The 21407-nt window shown below is 39.7% G+C and overlaps 1 protein-coding gene across 3 annotated transcripts in view; it reads right to left on the bottom strand.

The window, feature by feature from the left end:
* Positions 1-21407, bottom strand: part of PHLPP1 (PH domain and leucine rich repeat protein phosphatase 1) — a 217802-nt gene that overhangs the window by 109997 nt on the left and 86398 nt on the right. For all 3 annotated transcript variants that reach the window (XM_089895283.1, XM_089895284.1, XM_022584325.3), the window contains exon 2: positions 1224-1420. In XM_089895283.1, coding sequence (XP_089751409.1) covers positions 1224-1420 — 197 coding nt within the window. The remainder of the gene's footprint in view (positions 1-1223; positions 1421-21407) is intronic.

The raw sequence follows: 21407 nt of genomic DNA, 5'->3' as shown, positions 1-21407 counted from the left end.
TCAATGCTCAGACAGAAGTTAAGAAGCCATGGTTTCAAAATGGGTGAATGAAATAGACCTAAACACACCTCACAGACTAGCCAAATCTATTTTTTTTAAATGATCAAGTAACGATCAAGAAAAAAATTTTTAATATGCCCCTGATTTCTAAAAACCCATTTCTTCATCCAAATTTATCTTTACCTTTATTAACAGATTATCATATCATTTAAAAATCAGGAAATACTGACGTATAATTTTGGTAATGATACCCCTACCAGTGCTTGGAGTTTATAAATAAATCTGGCAAAGAAAAGAATGTAATACCTTCCTAAGCAATCTTGTTCTTTCTGTTGATATTTTATAAATGATAGGAATAAAATAGTTAACATGCCCAAAGAAAAGCAGCCAGTATGTTGGAAATATCTATCAGCTGTATCACAGGTTTTCTCTGAAATGAGTAGCATTTCAGGTTCAAAATTCATGACTAGCTATAGTGATAAACTAAAAGTACCAACCCCACTGGTCACTAAACACAAATAAACAGAGAGGTAAGGCAAAGCGGGATCACAGATTCCTGCTAGAGAGTCTAACCTTTGATAAGCACGCCTGAATGATCCTAAGGTCATGGACTTGGGGGATCACTGTACTATACTATAAAATACATGCTCACAATATCAAAAGGCATCTTCTCATAAATAATAATTTATCACCTACAGTCTGAAATATAACAGTGAAATTCTAGTTGCTCTATTTTCAGTCACATAGTTAAGGTGCATGTACTAAGAAGTGAACATAACCAGGGCTTCACGTGAGCCAATGGCATTGTTATTTTCCAAAACTCCACCAACCAAAAATGTCCACTGGTGGAGGCACAACAGGAACGATGAGTCAAAAACCATCTACCCCTGGGACTTCCCTGGTGGTCCAGTGGGTAAGACTCCACACTCCCAATGCAGGGGGCCTGGGTTCGATCCCTGGTCAGGGAACTAGATACCGCATGCATGCCACAACTAACAGCCCCCATGCTGCAACTAAAAGATCCCACGTGCCGCAATGAAGATCCTGCATGCTGCAATTAAGACCCAGCACAGCCAAAATAAATAAATACATAAATAGATTTTTTTAAATTGAAATTCTTTAAAAAAAAAAAAAACACCTACCCCTTATTACAGAAATGACTCAAAGTAAGCTTCTTAATGACACTGGGAAATCTGTTAGTATTTGGTTTGTTTTAAACTTACTTTCCCACCAATTAGTGGCAGAACATGCATCTTTCCGGTCAAGCTGTCTTTCACAGATGATACTATTAGGCAGGTCCCACACAGGATAACTTGGCGTCTGGTCCATCGGTTCACTGGCAACTGCATTTTGCCTTTACGGACATTATACATTCCTGAGAGCTGAACCCGTTCAGAGCTACCAGTGCTGTGAGGTTTTCCTGCAACAAACACAAGCAAACATTTTAGTCTTAAAGAAATGGGCTTTTTTGCTACTCATCAGCATACCAGGTAAATTACTTGGACAACAGAGAATAATTACAGGTAAACAATCTAATTTATAACTGAGAGAATCTGAAGCCTGCAGTAATGCAATTATGATAAGAACTACCAAATCTGCTCCACATGTGCCTTTTAATATAGGTGAAGAAGAGTTTTTTCCTTAAAAAGCTTACATCCTAAGTTTTTTCTGCTATATCCTTCATAATTTAATCTTACATTTAAAACAGAAACGGCTTCAAGATTTTCATGAATGCGAGAGTTAATTTAAGTACACTAAGAAGAAAATATTATAGACTGATATAGAAAGATAACATTCGAGATCTAGCATTTAATGAAACTAATCAGTTTTAATGGAATTAGCCACTCATATTCTTCCTCCTACAGATATTTAATGTACATTACTATTAAGGGGACAATTAAAAATGAATGACTTGGGCTTCCCTGGTGGCGCAGTGGTTAAGAATCCGCCTGCCAATGCAGGGGACACAGGTTCAAGCCCTGGTCCGGGAAGATCCCACATGCCATGGAGCAACTAAGCCCATGCGCCACAACTACTGAGCCTGCACTCTAGAGCGCGCGAGCCACAACTACTGAAGCCCGCATGCCTGGAGCCCGTGCTCCGCAACAAGAGAAGCCACCGCAATGAGAAGCCCACGCACCGCAATGAAGAGTAGACCCCGCTCACCACAACTAGAGAGAGCCGGTGCAGAGCAACGAAGATCCAACACAGCCAAAATTAAATAAATAAAATAAATAAATGTATTTTAAAAAAAAAGAAATGGGCTTCCCTGGTGGCGCAGTGGTTGAGAGTCCGCCTGCCGATGCAGGGGACACGGGTTCGTGCCCCGGTCCGGGATGATCCCATGTGCCACGGAGCGGCTGGGCCCGTGAGCCATGGCCGCTGAGCCTGCACATCCGGAGCCTGTGCTCCGCAACAGGAGAGGCCACAGCATTGAGAGGCCCACGTACCGCAAAACAAATAAATAAATAAATAAAAACTAACATAAATGCCAAGTAGTTTTGGTAGATGTCTAACAGCTACTGGAGAAGGAAACAGGAAGAACAGCAGCACCAAAAATAGACCTCAAGAAGGTCCAAAAACTGTTTGAAGCCTCCCAATACACACCTTTGGGCAGAGATGTTTGCAAATAACAAAATCAGCAGGTTTGAATTTCACTTCCTCTTTCTCCCAGTATATCAAAATGTTTTATGAAATAAATACTGTACACTGCATAAATTTGCTGGGGCTAGGCTAGAATGAAGTCTAAAAGTGGTCCACCTTTTTGAACCTGGGCCCAGCAAACAACTACACAGCTAGCATCTTCAGTGGAGAGCTCCACTGAGATGTTTGTCTACCAAATGCTAACACTCCCACAAAGGGATAGGAAACCCAGGAGACTTTCATATAGATATGGCTTCTCAAAGGCTGCCAGTGATGGATCAGACCACAGTCATTCACTTGTCCCATTCTGCACAAGTTCATTTACACCCACAGAGAGAGATGCCCAGGCTCCCAGTCTAAGAGCTCCTCTCTACATTATAGTCTCTCTTCCTGTAGAGAAGAAGTGGGACAGAAGGAGATTCAGAAAACTGAAAGGTACGTGCAAGGCTAAAAATAATGGACAACACATTTACAAAATCCAATTTCCATGACTGTAATACACTAACATTCTTTAACAAGGGATCTGATCTAAATACTTACATACACACACACACTAATGAATGCAAAGAAGCAGGCATTTTATTCAGCCACATCAGAGAGTGGCTTCAAGGACACTTGTTAACCCGTCACATTTACAGAGATCTGTGATTTAATTAGAGACTGAAGAAAAAGACAACAGAGGTACATAAGCAACAGCCCTTCAATTCTCCAACTCCACAAAAATCCTAGAGAAAGCCCCAGAGCAAATTACCGGATAGAGGACTAAGGCTAGAAGGGATACATACGAGAAAAGTATGGAGACACCAACAGACACTGGCTTTTTAGTCCCTCTTTAGAAAAATTCCCAAGGGGCCTGAACATCCTGGAACCTAATGGTAAGATTAGTCTGTCCCTGCCCTAAACATCCCAGTCTGAACCAATGTCCACCAAATTAAAGTTGGATCCACTGTTGTAACTTTTCCTTTAGAAATATCCTACAGGTTTAAGGCATTTCTTATACGATCTTGGACGAAAGATGGACAGCAAAAGCAAGTATTTCAAGCTGAGAGAGAAACCTGAACACAACAGAGAATGATTTAAAACATGCTTTCCCTCTCTTACTCACTTGGCACATGGCAATTTGATAAGACTTGACATATATACACCTATAAATGAGCTGGAAAATGAGCACACTGATCATCGCTAACAGTTTCTCGTGCCCACTGTGATCCCTCCCTCTCCCTCCCACCCCACCCCCCACCCGCACCTAGGGCCTCCCATGCTCAGACGACTGCTGATCTGCTTTTTTGTCACTTTTTGTCCGTGTTGTTGAGTGTGCCAAGAGTTCATTCCTTTTTATTGCTGAGTAGTATTTCACTGCATGAATATATCACATTTTGTTTAACCATTCATCTGCTGATAGACATTTGGACTGTTTCCACATTTTTTGCTTATCTTGACTGAAAACATTGATATAAACATTCTTGTGTGGATATATCCTTTTATTTATTTTGGGTAAACACGTGGGACTGGAATGGCTGGGTTGTACTATTTGACATGTCCATCTCTAATGCAGGAGAGTTCCAGTTGCTCTACCTCCTTGTCAACACTTTTAGCTGTTCTAGTACACATGTAACGGTACCTCATTATAGATTAAATTTGCATTCTCCTAAGATGCTGATCATCTTCTCAAGAGCTTATTTGCAATTCACATACCTTCTTTGCTGAGGTGACTATTTCAAATCTTGTATCCAATTTTAACTGGATTGAGTTCCTCACATATTCTGAATACAAGTCCTTTGTCAAATGTGTAACTTGCATATATTTTCTCCCAGTCTGGCTTGCTTTTTCTTTTTCTTGACAGTACTTTGGGAAAGCAAAAGTTTTGATTTTAATGAAGTCCAAATATCTGATTTAGCTTTTACAATTAGTGTTTTTTGTGTTGTATTTAAGAACTCTCTGACAAACTCAAGGTCACTATAATTTTCTCCTGTGTTTTCTGCTGTAAGTTTCATAGGTTTAATTCTTACATTTAGGCCTATGATTAATTTCAAGTTAATTTTTGTACACAGCAAGAAATAAGTAGAGGTTCAGGAGGTTTTTGTTTTTGTTTTTTGACAAGTGGCTATCTAAATTATTCCATAACTTTCTGTTAAAAAGATTATCCATTGGGACTTCCCTGGTAGCACAGTGGTTAAGAATCCACCTGCCAATGCAGGGGACATGGGTTCGAGCCCTGGTCCAGGAAGATCCCACATGCCGCAAAGCAACTAAGCCCGTGAGCCACAACTACTGAGCCTGCATTCTGGAGCCCGTGAGCCACAACTACGGAGCCCGTGTACTGCAACTACTGAAGCCCGCGTGGCCTAGAGCCCGTGCTCTGCAACAAGAGAAGCCACTGCACTGAGTAGCCCTCACACCCCAACGAAGAGTAGCCCCTGCTCGCCACAACTAGAGAAAGCCCGTGGGCAGCAACGAAGATCCAACACAGCCAAAAATAAAAAATATAAATAAATAAATTTATTTAAAAAAAAAAAAGATTATCCATTCCCGCTGAAGTGCTTTGGCACCTGCATCAAAATTCTATTGACCATAGTTGGGTGGGTCAATTTCTTGATTCTTCCTATCCCACTCATCTATTTGTCTATCTTCGACCAATATCACAGTATCCTGATTACTGAATCTTTATAATTAGTCTTGAAATCAGGTAAAATGAGTCCTCTCCTGTGAAGAATGACAGCTTTACTTCTTCCACTGCAATCAGGGTGTCTTTTATTTCTTTTTCTTGCCTTGCTGCACAAGCTAGAACCTTCCATACAATAATGAACAGAACTAGTGAAAGCAGACATCCTTTCCGTTTTCCTAATCTTAGGGGAGTAGCATTCAGTTTTTAGAAATTTTTTTTTTTTTTTTTGCAGTACAAGGGCCTCTCACTGTTTTGGCCTCCCCCGCTGCGGAGCACAGGCTCCGGACGCGCAGGCCCAGCGGCCACGGCCCACGGGCCCAGCCGCTCCGCGGCACATGGGATCCCCCCAGACTGGGGCACGAACCCACATCCACTGCATCAGCAGGCAGACTCTCAACCACTGCACCACCAGGGAAGCCCTAGCATTCAGTTTTTCACCATTAAGAACAACAAATTGGCACAGGGAACTATATTCAACAGTTCCAACCTATAATGGAAAAGAATCTGAAAAAGAATATATATATATATATATATATATATATATATATATATATATATATATATATAAACATTCTGGGGGACTTCCCTGGTGGTGCAGTGGTTAAGAATCTGCCTGCCAATGCAGGAAACACGGGTTCAATCCCTGGTCCTGGAAGATCCCACATGCCACGGAGCAACTAAGCCTGTGCGCCACAACTACTGAGCCTGCACTCTAGAGCCCGTGAGCCACAACTGCTGAGCCTGCATGCTGCAACTACTGAAGCCCGCACACCTAGAGCCTGTGCTCTGCAACAAGAGAAGCCACCACAATGAGAAGCCCTCACACTGCAACAAAGAGTAGCCCCCACTCACCGCAACCAGAGAAAGCCCACGTGCAGCAACAAAGACCCAACACAGCCCAAAATAAATAAATAAAAAATTTTAAATGGTTAAAAACATTCTGGATTTGGTGTCAGGGGCGAGGGTAATGCTGGCTTCATAGACTGAGCTGAAGAATTCTTTCCTCTACTTTTCTGGAATAATTTGGATGAAGCTGGTAACATTTCATCCTTAAACATCTGGTCGAATTCCCCAGTGAAGACTTCTGGATCTGGAGGCTTGCTTTTTCTGGTTTTTGTTTGTTTGTTTGTTTTCTGTTTTGTGGGGGGGGGGGAGAGTGTTTAACTATAAGTTCAATTTCTTTACTAGAGTTAGGGCTATGCTATTCCATTATCTAGATATTCTTGAGTAAGCCTTCGTGGTTTGACTTTTTAAAAGTTTGTCCATTTCATTTAAGTTTTCATATAGTTGACATACAGTTGTTCACAATGTTTCCGTATTATCCTTTTAATATCAATAAAAAACTGTAGTGATGTCACCTCTTTCATTCCTGATACTGGTAACGTACCTCTTCTTTTTTTTTCTTCTGTTTTGTAAATAAGTTCATTTGTATCTTTTTTTTTAATTCCACATATAAGCGATATTGTATGATATTTGTCTTTGTCTGGCTTACTTCACTTAGTATGATAATCTCTAGGTCCATCCATGTTGCTGCTAATGGCATTATTTCATTCTTTTTTATGGCTGAGTAATATTCCATTGTATATATATATATATACCGCATCTTCTTTAGCCATTCATCTGTTGATGGACATTTAGGTTGCTTCCATGTCTCAGCTACTGTAAACAGTGCCACAATGAACATTGGGGTGCATATACATTTTTGAATTATGGTTTTCTCTGGATATATGCCCAGGAGTGGGATTGCAGGATCATATGGTAACTCTATTTTTAGTTTTTTAAAGAACCTCCATACTATTCTCCATAGTGGTTCTACCAATTTACATTCCCACCAATAGTGCAGGAGAGTTCCTTTTTCTCCACACTCTCTCCAGAATTTATTATTTGTAGACTTTTTGACCATAGTGAGGTGATACCTCATTGTAGTCTTGATTTGCATTTCTCTAACGATTATCAATGTTGAGCATTTTTTCATATGTCTGTTGGCCATCTGTATGCCTTCTTTGGAGAAATGTCTATTTAGATCTTCTGCCCATTTTTTAATTGGGTTGTCTGGTTTTTTGGATATTGAGTTCTATGAGCTGTGTGTATATTTTGGAAATTAATCCCTTTCAGTCTGCATTGTTTGCAAATATTTTCTCCCATTCTGTAGGTTGCCTTTTGGTTTTGTTTATGGTTTCCTTCACTGTGCAAAAGCTTTTATGATTAATTAGGTCCCATTTGTTTATTTTTGTTTTCACTTCCATTACTCTAGGAGATGAACTTCTATCTTTTCTTGATCAGTTTAGATTAGATTACCAATTTTATTTTTTATTTATTTTTTTCACATAAAAATGTTTATTATAATAATATTTTATAACGTTGTTTGGATTTATTATATCTTTTTTCTCATAAAAAACTGAGGGAGGAGCTTTTGTCTTTATTTTAAAGATAAGAATATTAAATAAAGTGTTTAAATTATTTTGTCCTATGTCACAAATTGGTTTATACAGGACCAATATACAAAACTAGAGGATCAGATTATTCATTGTCTTTTTACTGCCCCATATTTCCTCCCAACAATAGTTAGCAAAGAATACAAGATTTGATCTTTATGAGTCATTCATCCTTTTTTTTTAAAAACACCTTTATTAGAGCATAACTGCTTCACAATGGTGTGTTAGTTTCTGTTTTATAACAAAGTGAATCAGCTATACATATATATCCCCCTATCTCCTCCCTCTTGCATTTCCCTCCCACCCTCCCTATTCCACCCCTCTAGGCGGTCACAAAGCACCGAGCTGATCTCCCTGTGCTATGCGGCTGCTTCCTACTAGCTATCTATTTTACATTTGGTAGTGTATATATGTCCATGCCACTCTCTCACTTCATCCCAGCTTACCCTTCCCCCTTCCTCCAATTTTATTAAACAACTCAAAGAACCAGGTTTCGGTTTCATTCTCTACTGTTTTTCTGTTTATGGTTTCATTTATATCTGTTCTTATCATTGTTTCTCTTACTAATTTTAGGATTAATTTTTGCTTATTTTTTCTATTTTCTTAATGTGGAAACTGAGGTCACTGACTTGAGGCTTTTCTTTTTTCTTAATATAGGCATTTAAGTGCTATAAACTTCCTTCTAAGTACTGCTTTAGCTGCATTCCACAAATTCTGGTATGTTGTGGTTTCAGGTTACTAATCGGTTCTCTCCAGTGTTTAATCTACTGTTAATTGCATCCAGTGTACTTCTCATCTCTAGAAGTTCAATTTGGCTATATGTGGGTACATACTTATATACACATACATATACACATATATGTATATATCTTCCATGTCACTCCTTAATATGCCTTTTTTTACCTTCATGAATATATGAAACAATTATAATAGCTGCTTAAGTGTCCCTGTCAACTAATTCTATCATCTGTATCACTTCTGTGTCAGTTTTATTTTATCATTTTCTCTTATGGGTCTTATTTTCCTGCTTCTTTGCACACCTGGTAATTTTTGTTTGGATGCTAGTCATTAGGAGTTTTATCTTGTTGAGTGCTGGATATTTTTGTATTTATATGAATATTATGGAGTTCTGTTCTGGGACACAATTAAGTTAGTTGAAAACAGTTTGGTTCTTACCAGGCTTGCTCTCTGGGATTTGTCATATAAGACCAGAGCAGCCTTAAGTCTAGATTTATAATACCAATATTAGCAAGCAATACTCTGACATCCTCTAAATTATAAGATTCTCCAGTCTGGCTGGTAGGAGCATGAACTTTGCCTGGCCCTGTGTGAGCTTCAAGGTTTATTCCCTCTGCTCCTTTTCAGTGTTTTTAAACCCCAGCCTCACATAGTTTCTTCTTCACATAAATGACTGATCAGCACTCAGCTGAAGGCTCAATGATGACTCCTTGCACATGTCCAGGACTCTCTGAGCAGCTCTTTTCTCTCCAGCACTCTACTCTGTACACTCAAACTGCTTAGCTTCAATGGACTCCCGGCTCTGTCTCCTGAACTCACTGTGCATACCAGGCTCTGCCTGGGTTCCTCCTCCCTACAACTTAATCCTGGAACTCTTTCCCACCATCAGTAAGATGATACAGGTTTAGGGTTGTTTTAATCTGTTTCCTTTCTCTCAAGGAGCACATCTGTTGTGGGATTTTGTGTCTTGTGCTGCCTGATGCCCAATGTCTGAAAGCTGTTTCATATATTTCATCTGATTTTTAGTTGTTTCTTCTTTTAGGTTAAAGAGTAAATGCAGTCGCTGTTACTCTATCTTGGCTGGAACCAAGTGCCAAATATTTAAATTTAATTCTTTCTCATACATACCCTTCACTTTTATAGATTACCAAAGTATGTTTCACATAATTAAAGATTTTCTTTAAAGTGTGGGTTCTCAATATATTCCTGTATTCAGAAATTCAGAGAAACCCTGTGGGACCAATGGACTAGAAGAGCTATCTGCTCTTGTCCAAAAATAGCTCCAAACTTCAGTATTATCATAGTTCTTTGACTCTTCTTTTCCAATTATTGACAGTAATGAGTATATAAGCAACTTCTAATTTACTGCCTTACTTTACATTCAATCCTAAAACAATAGGCCTAAAGTTAGCTCTCTACCCTCTTTCAAAGTAAAGGTCTAAACTTTGTGGTCTTTTCCTCCACTCAGAGGGCCTTCTTGACTTGCATATTTATAAGTATTAATCTAAATAGTTCAGTCTTCTGAACGATTCACTTCTGGTTAAGCTGGGTGTCACTATACTACCTTTCAAAAACAAATGTAAAAAGAATAATGCATAGTTCATTAATCTCTCTACACTGTCGCAAATATTAGAACTTCAACCTTAACGGATATAACTAAGATAACTGGATAGACCTACTCTGACAGAAAAATCCTGAGAATTCTAAAATAACCTCCTTTGTTGACTCAGGTGGGAGTAGGGCAGATTGTTGTTAACAGTTGCTTCAGACAGAGTGGTTTTTAAAAGTATGGTCCCAAGACCAGTAGTACCAGAATCACCTGGAAACTTATTAGAAATGCAAATTCTCAGGCCTCACCCTAGAAGTACAGAATTGGCATCTCTGAGGATGAAGCCCAGTAATCTGTATTTTAACAAGCCCTATATATATAAACAGCAGTCTGGATCAAAGAACAGAGATCGTTGTGATGATCAGAAAAACCCCTCCATTTTTAAAAATAAAGAGTTTGGGTTTTTGCTCGTTTCTTTTCTTTTTCTTCTCTCTTCTCCTTCTCTTCTCTTCTGTAGTTTAAAGCCTAAACTTGGTGGGAGGGAGACGCAAGAGGGAGGAGATATGGGGATATATGTATACGTATAGCTGATTCACTTTGTTATACAGCAGAAACTAACGCAACATTGTAAAGCAATTATACTCCAAGAAAGATGTTAAAAAAAAAAAAAGACTAAACTTAAATGTTATTCCTCAAGATGAGAGAATTTCAGCTTTGAGGAGGAGTGAAGAATATAATAAAACATCACTTCTTTGGATCTTACTAACTTAGAATTTTGACCAGGAGCTTCTGAAATTAAGTCTACTCATGTTTTATCTTTCATAAGGGAATTTTATTAAATAAATGAATAAACATGATTAGAAGAGAAGTATTTATTTAAAGAAAACTAACTGCAGTCCATTCTGCTACAATATGTTTCATTAATACTAATTAATTCATTTATGATCATAAATAGGGGAATGAAGTCAGTATAATATGCATAGTATTGGTCCATAAGGATTTACTCTAGGCACGGGGAGCCAGAATACTGGGAGTGGAATTATAACTTTCAAAAACAAAGGAAAAAAGCCCATGGTAAATGCAGTCTCAATGTCCACAAGCCAACATTTCTACTCTTATGTAATTGTGCATTTTTAATATTCCCTAATATTGTGTCTGTAACTTCCAGACACAACAAGTTACCTGCCTAGGCTGCCCAGGTTATCCCCTGAGGTATCCATTATTATTTTTGTTAGTATTTTTGTTATAAAGATGCTTGGACTTAGAGTCCTGCCACTCTCCAACTCTATTTTCCCATAAACACTTTTATTTTTAATTTTCAACTTTGGAGAACATGAGAAGTTTCGGGAACATATATAGTAGCAGAAACACCTGCTTTAACTAGAAGACCACTGAACAACACAGAAATAAGTACAAATTTGGTTGTTGCCAATTACATGTCTTTGCCAAATATATCCTAGTGTCTATCTGTGGTAGTTTGAAAATATGTCCACAAATTTTTTTTAATTCTTCCCTTCAAAGGTGGAGCCCAATCCCATTCCCTTTGCTTGTGGACTGTACTTAGCGACTAGCTTCTAACAAATAGAATGTAGCAGACTCAATGGCTGCTGTAACTTCTGAAACCAGGTCATAAAAGGCAAATAGCTTCCACCTTACCCCCTCTAGGATCACTCCCTCTGAGGAAGCCAGCTGCCATGCGGACACCCTAGGGACCCTATGAAAAGGCCAACAGGTGAGGAACTGAAACTTCCTGCCAACAGCCAAAAGGGAACTGAGGCCTCTTCAGAAGCCAGGTGAGCAAGCCATACTGGAAAGATCCTCCAGTCCCTGTCAAGCCCCTAGATCCTCCAGTCCCTGTCAAGAGAACTGTGCCCCTAGGACATCTTGGCTGCAAACTTCGTGATAATCTCTAGCCAGAACTACCCAGCTAAGTCACTCCAGAATTCCTGACTCAGAGAAATTAGGAGACAATAAATGTGTGCTGTTTGAAGCCACTGAGTTTTAGGCAGGAGCTTTGAAACAGATTTAAGACTAGTTGCTTTTAGCTGATGGAAATGACAACCAGCTGCTAAATATATTTGGGAGATGGTTAATTTATGCATCACATCAAAATATACAAAGTCAACTGCCCAGTAAATCTTGCTTCTTACTGACAGCTACTCAATCTGATAAGGTTTATTTATGCCTCCCAAATTAGTGTAGACCCTTATCCCTGAGAAATGTCATGCCCTGAACCTTTCTCTAATCTCTAAGTTCTTGAATACCACCAGAGCTTATAATTCCCCCTATAATATTCATGAAAACAGTGCCTGGAAAATGTGCGCTACCCCTCCACACTCGTACAGATTATGTAAACACAGGGCCAAAGTAATTTTTAAAAAATCCACCAAAGCAAACTCTAATACAAACTACAGTAAAATTATCCATAAATTTTAAAACTCTGAAAAATCAAATAAAGATAATTACTATGACTATACATTGTGTGTAACAATATTAAATTAAACGATAACTTAAATGACATTAAATTAAATTAAAATGCTGAAAGGAAATGCTGCATGAAGACAAGCTACAACGGAGGGCCTCAGACTTTAGCATGCACCAAAACCACCAGGAAGGCCTTGCTATAAACAGACTGCAAGGCTCCACCACCCAGAGTTTCTGACTCAGTAATTCTGGGTGGAGGCCCGAGATTTTGCTGATGTTGCAGGTCTGAGGACCACAATTTGAGACCCACTGAGTTACAGTATCAGGTTAACAATGCCTTTTTGACCTGGTGGATCATCTGTGTTTGATTAACACTGACCAAAGAAGCAGGTGAATCAATCTGGGGAAAAGACGAGAGAGGCAGCTGGGAATGAACTAGAAAGCCGGTGCTGCCTTTTACACTCCCCTCCTCCCTCCTTCCTTCCCGCACCTCCTGTCCTCGCAGGGAACTAGATTCATTGCCTAGGCATCTTTAAAGTTCCTTCCACTCCATCATCAAAATTATCCCTTAGTTATCTGAATATCCGATGCTCATGTCTCTTCATGGGACATATATTTAGAGAAGGTATTTTCTTCAAATGTGGGTTTCATCACAATTTTGCATTCCAGAGACTACAACCTTTCCCTGCTTTATGAGCTTCTTCAGCTCAGTTCCAGAGCACTATATGGCTAGCTGGTGTGGCCTCCCCTCATTAACTTCATATTTGGCAAAAATACACATTTGAAAGGCTTTATCAAATCAACCTGCACCTGTCAGTTCAATGTCTTCACCATCTGTTACTTCCCAGAAATGGCAGTCTCATCTTTCCTGTGCATGACCAGACCATACCTTAAGAGCCTTTTCAACATTCTCTTGAGATTTCTTTCTCATCTGATGAACATTTTTTTCCTTGGCTACAACAATCACCGAAACAGTTTCACTAACTTTTTTGTTGTCATTTCCAGTATAATGAATGGTAGACTTGTTCATGTCCATACGTTTGTTAAACTTCTACCACATTTGACATTCTTAAATTCCCTACACCTTCTATTTTCTGGCTAAAAACCCTCCCTTCGGTAGACTTCAGAATTTTCATCACCTGCTTTCCCAGCTGCCTTTATTTCTGTGGTAGTTCTCCGCAAAGAATAATGGCATAAGGCACAAGCATTAAAGCATAAAACACCATTTGTGAGGAGAAACAGCTGAACTTCACTGAAATGATGAGGCTGGGCAGCAGGCCTCAGGGTAGGTTCGATTCAAATTTGTGCCCCAGAAAAACTGCAAATTACTATATATCATGAGGTTTTAGAGGCCTCAGGAATCACTAAATCTTAAATCTGAGAATGCCTAATGGTCAGTATACCCCTATTTACTCTAACTGCTCCCAAAAGAATAAACAGCACACTCACTACCTCCTGTAGATACAAATTGGGACTTGTGTCAGAGGTGATGCCCACTGCTGTGCGTGTGGAAATCAGGATGATGAAGCTACACAGCCCCACAGCTCCAGCTGAATCAAGTCTTCACTGTGACACGATTGTATTAGGAGTGCTGGAACGTTCTAGCCAGGCACCCACACACATGCAAACACTAAAACAAAAATTCTAAAATCAAGCATGAGTAATTTTTGGATAATCCACTCCACTATTCCTCTCTCCTAAGACATAGTAAAAAACAAAACAAAAAAACTATATTTCAGTTTGATTTGCCTAGAAGAACACACTTCAGCCAAGGTGACTTGACAAGGTAACAAAGAACAATATCTACACAATCACGTAAGATGCAATGTGATTCAAAATTCTTTTCCACAGTGGTTCTCTCTGAGAGATGGGGTTAGAGTTTACTTTCCACTTTATAATACATACTGATAACATGTAATTTGACTTTTAAAAACAAAAACAAAGATTTCAAAAGCAAAACAATTTCTGAAAAACCTTATTTTCCCCTACTCTCTACTGCATTAGATAACATTCATTTGACTACCTACCCATTTCCCTACAAGGTTGATTACACCAAAGATGATGGGTCTAGATTCAGAAGTTCTAAAACTGTCCTTAAACTATTTTGTACAAACATAACCTCAGAAATGTCTAAAACTCACCCATTCCAAATAGATGACAATTCCTCAACTTATTAGAAATCTCTAAAAAAAATTATAAAACCTCCCACATTTAACCCATTCCTATGATTTACTTATAGGAAACTTCAAGATCTTTATTTTAAACTTTCTCAGAATCACACACAAAATCCACTATGGGGCTTCCCTGGTGGCACAGTGGTTGAGAGTCCGCCTGCCGATGCAGGGGACGCGGGTTCGTGCCCCGGTACGGGAAGATCCCACATGCCGCCGAGTGGCTGGGCCCGTGAGCCATGGCCGCTGAGCCTGCGCGTCTGGAGCCTGTGCTCCGCAACGGGAGAGGCCACAGCAGTGAGAGGCCCGCGTACCGCAAAAAAAAAAAAAAAAATCCACTATGTTTCCACTTAAATTTTTTCAATTATTATTTTGAGTACAACTCTATCATCAAAAGTTTAAAAGAAAGGGGAGTTAAAAACAAGAAAATAAACATAATCCTACTTTCTTCCCAGTATTATAAATATTTTGCTAAATTTTTTGTTTTTTTTTAAATTTGCAAATCATTTACATACATATAATCATAACATGCCCAGCATTTTATATCCTGCTTTATTTAGCCTCCTATTGTATCATACACTTTCCCAAGTTCTCAGCCTTTCTATTTAAAAGACTTGCAAGATACTCCATAGAACTATCCTTTGTTTTCTCATTTCTTCATTATTGATAATTGTTTCTTAATTTTCATTCTATAAATTGCTAAATCAAAGTTCATGACCTTTTTTGTTTTTGTTTTTTGCGGTACGCGGGCCTCTCACTGTTGTGGCCCCTCCCGTTTCGGAGCACAGGCTCCGGACGCGCAGGCACAGCGGCCATGGCTCACGGGCCCAGCCGCTCCGCGGCACAAACCCGCGTCCCCTGCATCGGCAGGCGGACTCTCAACCACTGCGCCACCAGGGAAGCCCATGACTTTTTTTTACAACTCCTAATCCCTCTTCAATATCACCAGTTCTCCCTAGCCAGCAACTATAAATCAGCTATAAATCAAAATAAGCATGTTTCTACTACTGAATACTTTTCACAAAGAAATGAGTAAGCTTTCCAGACATCCCAAGAACATGTGAAAGAAAAAAATAGCACACTAAGCCATTTAATTAATAAAAATGAACCTATATCCACCACCCACAATGAAAGTAGGTTTCACATTGTTGATACCAGTAGTTGTGTTTGAATAAGACATGTGAAGTCACTACTTCTCAAATAATGATTAAAAGAAAATAGACTAAAAAGTAAACAAAAAAAAATCTATAATTTTCTGGTGAAAACTTTCGTATTTGTACACAAATAAGCATTCTAATTTCATCTAGGACTCCATACTGTTTTTCCCCTCTACTCCCAACCCTGCAAAAGAACAGCTTTTCACTAGCCGGGAAAAGTCAGAGGGAGAGGTTACTCTGCCTTAAGTTACTAACTGATCGTGACTCTCAAGAGCAGCAAAACACCTAGCAATGAAAAAAAAGCATTTCCAGACAACTACAATGAAAAGGAAAGAGCTGTAATTGACTAGCATGAATTTTACAGCCCTTGCTATCATAAAAGCTATTAAGTCTTTCAGATCTAAGATACGGATTTAATTCCTTGGTAACCAAAGAATTTATTCACAAGTAAGTCTTTTGATTTTCAAAGGGATCAAGAACCCCAGAACTTCAGTCTTCCTGGGCTTCAGAGTTCCTCCAACTACAACATCCCTTGGCCTGTAGATTCCAGAGTAGGCCAAACACACAGTCTACTACTAGGTGTGGCTCTTTCCAAAGTGCAGGTCCAAAGCCCAGCACAATATCTCCAATAGCCTAAGTGCTCTACAAGCACCTGCTGCATAGACAAAAACACTCCTATGTTTAGGCCAGAGAAAACAGCCAGTTCTCAACATACACAGCAAATTACAAAAAGTATACAATCAATAGCTATGTGTTTGGGAAAAACAAAGGACAGGAGAGAAAATAGGTGGCTCAAAACCAACTTCCTAGTCTCTAAGAATCTATAGTTTATATTACAGAGGAAAACATTTGCCTGGAATTATCAGCCAAATATTTCAAGCTTCTTCTCTAGAAACATAAAGTTTTCTTTTTTTTAAGGAAAGGGGGTATTATCAATAGGCAAACGAAAGTCATTCAGCTGAATTAGTTACAGTATACATGCAGTTTTGAAAAAAATAGCCTGTCATTTTCATCATAAAGTATATTATGAGTATGATGATACACCAATACACATATAAACATTCAAACAAAGTAGGTCTGACAAAAGGATGAGTAACAGGGATCACACCAGGAAGAATCAGAAATGAGGATAAATGAAGATTTGTGTTTACAACAGGGATAATGTCCATTTATCATTTTTAGTATCCCTGGAAATTAGAGAGCAAAATCTGCCTCCAAAACTTGCTGACAATAGAAAGGAAGTATTTGCTAGCTCATTCTCCAGACTATAAATAAAGCGGCCAGTAAAACAAAAACTTTTTTTTTTTTAATAAATTTATTTTATTTATTTATTTTTGGCTGTGTTGGGTCTTTGTTGCTGTGCGCGGGCTTTCTCTACTCTTCGTTGTGGTGCACGGGCTCCTCATTGCAGTGGCTTCTCTTGTTGCAGAGCATGGGCTCTAGGCTCACAGGCTTCAGTAGTTGTGGCACGCGGGCCTGAGTAGTTGTGGCTTGCAGCTCTAGAGCACAGGCTCAGTAGTTGTGGCACACGTGCTTCGTTGCTCCGCGCGCGGCCTGTGGGATCTTCCTGGACCAAGGCTCGAACCTGTGTCTCCTGCATTGGCAGGTGGATCTTTAACCACTGCGCCACGAGGGAAGCCCAGAAAAACAAAAACTTTTGAGAAACATGAATTTCCACGTACTATGGAACCTTATACCAGAAATGTAAAAGTCAGCTTTTCCTTTTCACCATGATTTATAGAAGCAATATATTATTGCAATGGATTTATTTACAATTATATTGCAATTCCAGGTCATACTTTTCATTCCTAAATTATCAAAGAGAAGTTTTAATTTTAGCAGGGCAATAAATTATAAAATGTCATTACTGGGACTTCCCTGGTGGTCCAGCGGTTAAGAATCTGCCTTCCAATGCAGGGAACGCGGTTAGATCCCTAGTCAGGGAACTAAGATCCCACATGCCACAGGGCAACTAAGCCTACGTGTCACAACTACTGAGCCCGCATGCCACAAGTAGAGAGTCCGCATGCCACAACTACTGAGCCTGCGTGCCACAACTAGAGAGAAGCCTGTCCGCCACAACAAAGAGCCTGTGTGCCACAACTAAGACCTGATGTGGCCAATAATAAATAAATAAATAAATAAATAATAAAATGTCATTACTCAAAACACCCAGGGGAGTTTGAGAGGAATGACTTAGAACATTTGCTGGAAAAACCTATATCGCACATCCAAAATAATAAAACAAAAGAAAACCTTCATGGCTACAAAATATATTAAGATAATTTTTAAAATATGAATGAACCAAAATGCTATTTTGCATATACTAGCATATTTACATATGCTATTTTGGAAGAGACTGGCTGTATGTTCAACAATCCCATTTCATCTTCCTGGACACACAACAATAACTACATTTCTCAGCCTCTCTTGGAATTCAGGTAGAGCCATGCAACTGGTTCTGGCCAAACAAAACGTGGCCTATACCCCCCGTCCGTGCTCCTTCACCGGCTCCCCACCCACTGACCAGCTGGATGAAGATGGTGCGAGAAGAACTCTCTGAGGAGACTCAAGGGGATGGTGAACCACAAGATGGAAGGAGCCCAGGTCTCTGAGTCCCTTGGCTTGGCGCTGCGTGACTAGAAACATCAGCAATGGACTTGACCACGAGAACAAAAGAAACATGTATTATGTTAAAGCATAAGATCAGTACGTTGGCTCTTGCAGTAGCTAGAATTTCCCTCACACAGTTATATTCAAATCAAAATTTCACCCTAACTGGAATTGAAATAAACTGCTATCATATCCCATGAGCAAACCTCTAGAACCGGGTACCCCAATAAGCACAAGCAGGTGGTCAAGCTTCCATCCTTCTTCCGAGATACAAGGGAAAACAGCTGTGATCAGTCATGCTGCCTATCACAGGGAGGGGCATGTGAACGTGATGCTAGCGCACTTCTTATAGTCACCACAATGGCAGCCAGTTATCAAGAAGAGTGACTCTGAGAGGCAGCTTAAAAAGCAGGGAGAGTGGCTCTGAAAACAGCAAATGATCTATCTTTCATTTCAATGAAAATCAGTCTTAGAATCATAAACCGTTAGTTGCCTAGGGCTACCATAACAAACTACCACAAATTGGATGCCTTAAAACAACAGAAATTTATTTTCTCACAGTTCTGGAGTCTGAAATCAAGGTGTTAGTGGGGTTGGTTCCTTCTGCAGGCTTTGAGGGAGCAGCTGCCCTATGCCTCTCTCCTCGCTTCTGGTGGTCGTAGGCAATCCTTGACATTCCCTGGCTTGTGCAACGTCTTAAACCCCATCTTCACATCACCTTCTCTGTGTATCCTCTTCTTTTAAGCACAAACAGTCGTTGGATTTAGGGCCCACTTTAATCCAGTTTGACCGCATCTTACTAATTAAATCTGCAACAACCCTAAGGTCACATTCTGAGGTTCTGGGTGGACATGAATTTTGGAAGGACACCTACTACACTTTTGGTATCTGATCTAAACAAATCTAATATTCTCTGATTTTATAGTTTTTTAAATTTATAGTACTACCTTTTTCAGTATTATCAGAGTATATTTTCAATATATTCAGTTTACAAATAAAACTCATTTAAGCATGAAGTATCACCTAAGATCAAGAAATTCTTGTTAGCAGAGCTCCAAAAAGAATGCTAGGCACAATACAGCATTTTGACTTTTAAATTTTAAAGGTAAAAATGCCCCAGCAAACAAAAGTATCATGTCTCTAAGCATTATATGTGGAAATTCAAACTACTGAAAGAGACATGAAGCATTCCATGACTTTTGTCTGTAGTAAGGCAATGGCTTGGCTAAAGTCCAACAATCAGTACATTAGTAGACTGACAGTGTTAGCACTTCACTTCCCTCTGAGTTAAACAAACCTCATTGTTTATTTAACTGTCTTCAAGACACTACAAAAGGACTTAAAACCCATGAAGATTAACCCTGAAGACTATCACAGTCTTACATATTTTTTTCAACAATTTTATATATTTTTGCTGCCTACTCACAACTCCAAATAAAGCTGGCATCCATCGATTAAAAAAACCAACTGGGGCTTCCCTGGTGGCGCAGTGGTTGAGAGTCCGCCTGCCGATTCAGGGGACGCGGGTTTGTGCCCCGGTCCGGGAGGATCCCACATGCCGCAAAGCGGCTGGGCCTGTGGGCCATGGTCGCTGAGCCTGCGCATCCGGAGCCTATGCTCCGCAACGGGAGAGGCCACAACAGTGAGAAGCCCGGGTACCGCAAAAAAAAAAAAAAAACAACCAACTGGAGGGTGAACTAAAATGCCAACACAGGTACAAATGATGTGTACATTAGTTGTAAAACACTAAACAGAAGATACTTATTTAGCATACACACTCATTTAACCAACATCCAGGGTAAAAAAATCACCAAAAAGTGGTACCCAAGATTCAATTAGTTGTACAATGTGCTGAGAAATGCCAAAAAAATTTTTAATCACTTAAATGTATTCAAGGTCATCACTACAAATCTAACACTCTCACTACCTTGTATCAGCAACTGTATATACATAAAAGTAGAAAAGTCATCCTCAATTTCCCTCTCTCCCTCATTATCCTCAGCAAATCTTATCACCTCTGTCCCCTAAATACAGCTGAATCTAACAGCTGTCATCTTTTGCCGATAGAACAACCAACTCCCAATTAGTTCCCTTGCTTCCACTCTCTCAGTCACTGTGGCAGCCATCCACATCCTCTGCTGTGAGTTGAACTGCATTTCCCAAAAAGATACGTTCAAGTCCTAACCCCTGGTACCTGTGAATGCAACCTTATATGGAAATAGGGTCTTTGCAGATGCAATCAAGTTAAGATAAGGTCGTATTGGATTAGAATGGGTCCTAATGACTAGTGTTCCTTATAAGAAGAGGGACATTTGGACACAGTCACATAGAAGGAAAATGGCCATGTGACAACAGAGGTAGAGACTGGAGTGATGCAGTTGCAAAGCTAAGGAACACCAAGGATTGCCAGAAACCACCAGAAGCTAGGAAAAATAAATCCTCCCTCAGAGCCTTGAGGGGGAGCACGTATAGCCTCCAAAACCATGAAAGAACAAATTTCTCCAGTTTGTGGTAGTTTGTTACAACAGCCCCAGGAAGCAGGTGTTGGCAGAGCTGCGCTCCCTCCAGAGGTTTTGGGGAGAATTTGTTCCTTGCTTCTAGCTCTGGAAGCTGTCAGTATTCCTTGGCTTGTAGTCACGTAACTCCACTCTCCACCTCTGTCTTCACATCTTCTCTGTGTGTCTCAAATCTCCCTTCACTCTCCCTTATCAGAACACTTGTGGATTAGAATCAGGGTCCTCTTGGACAATCCAGGATAATCATCCTATGTTAAAATCCTTAGCTTAATCACATTAGCACGAGAACAGGCTGGGTAACCTAGACACTCCACTGCACCAGCGCATCCCAGGGCTTTGTGCTGTTGACTGAACAACTGCTACTGCGTCTGTGCTGGTTCTGTACAGTCTTTCACCTACAAACAACATACAGCCTCTGAGTCCACAGTCAAGTACACAAGTAAAATTAAACCAAAAACAAAATTGTGTGTTTTTGTTCATACCTTGGGTATTGATT

The sequence above is a fragment of the Delphinapterus leucas genome, chromosome 14 (genome assembly GCF_059928025.1).
Source record: "Delphinapterus leucas isolate spDelLeu-1000000601 "Yukka" chromosome 14, BTC_Dleu_Yukka2, whole genome shotgun sequence".
Lineage (NCBI taxonomy): Eukaryota > Metazoa > Chordata > Mammalia > Artiodactyla > Monodontidae > Delphinapterus > Delphinapterus leucas.
Note: the sequence above shows the minus strand (reverse complement) of the source record. Positions and strands in the feature narration are given on the sequence as shown.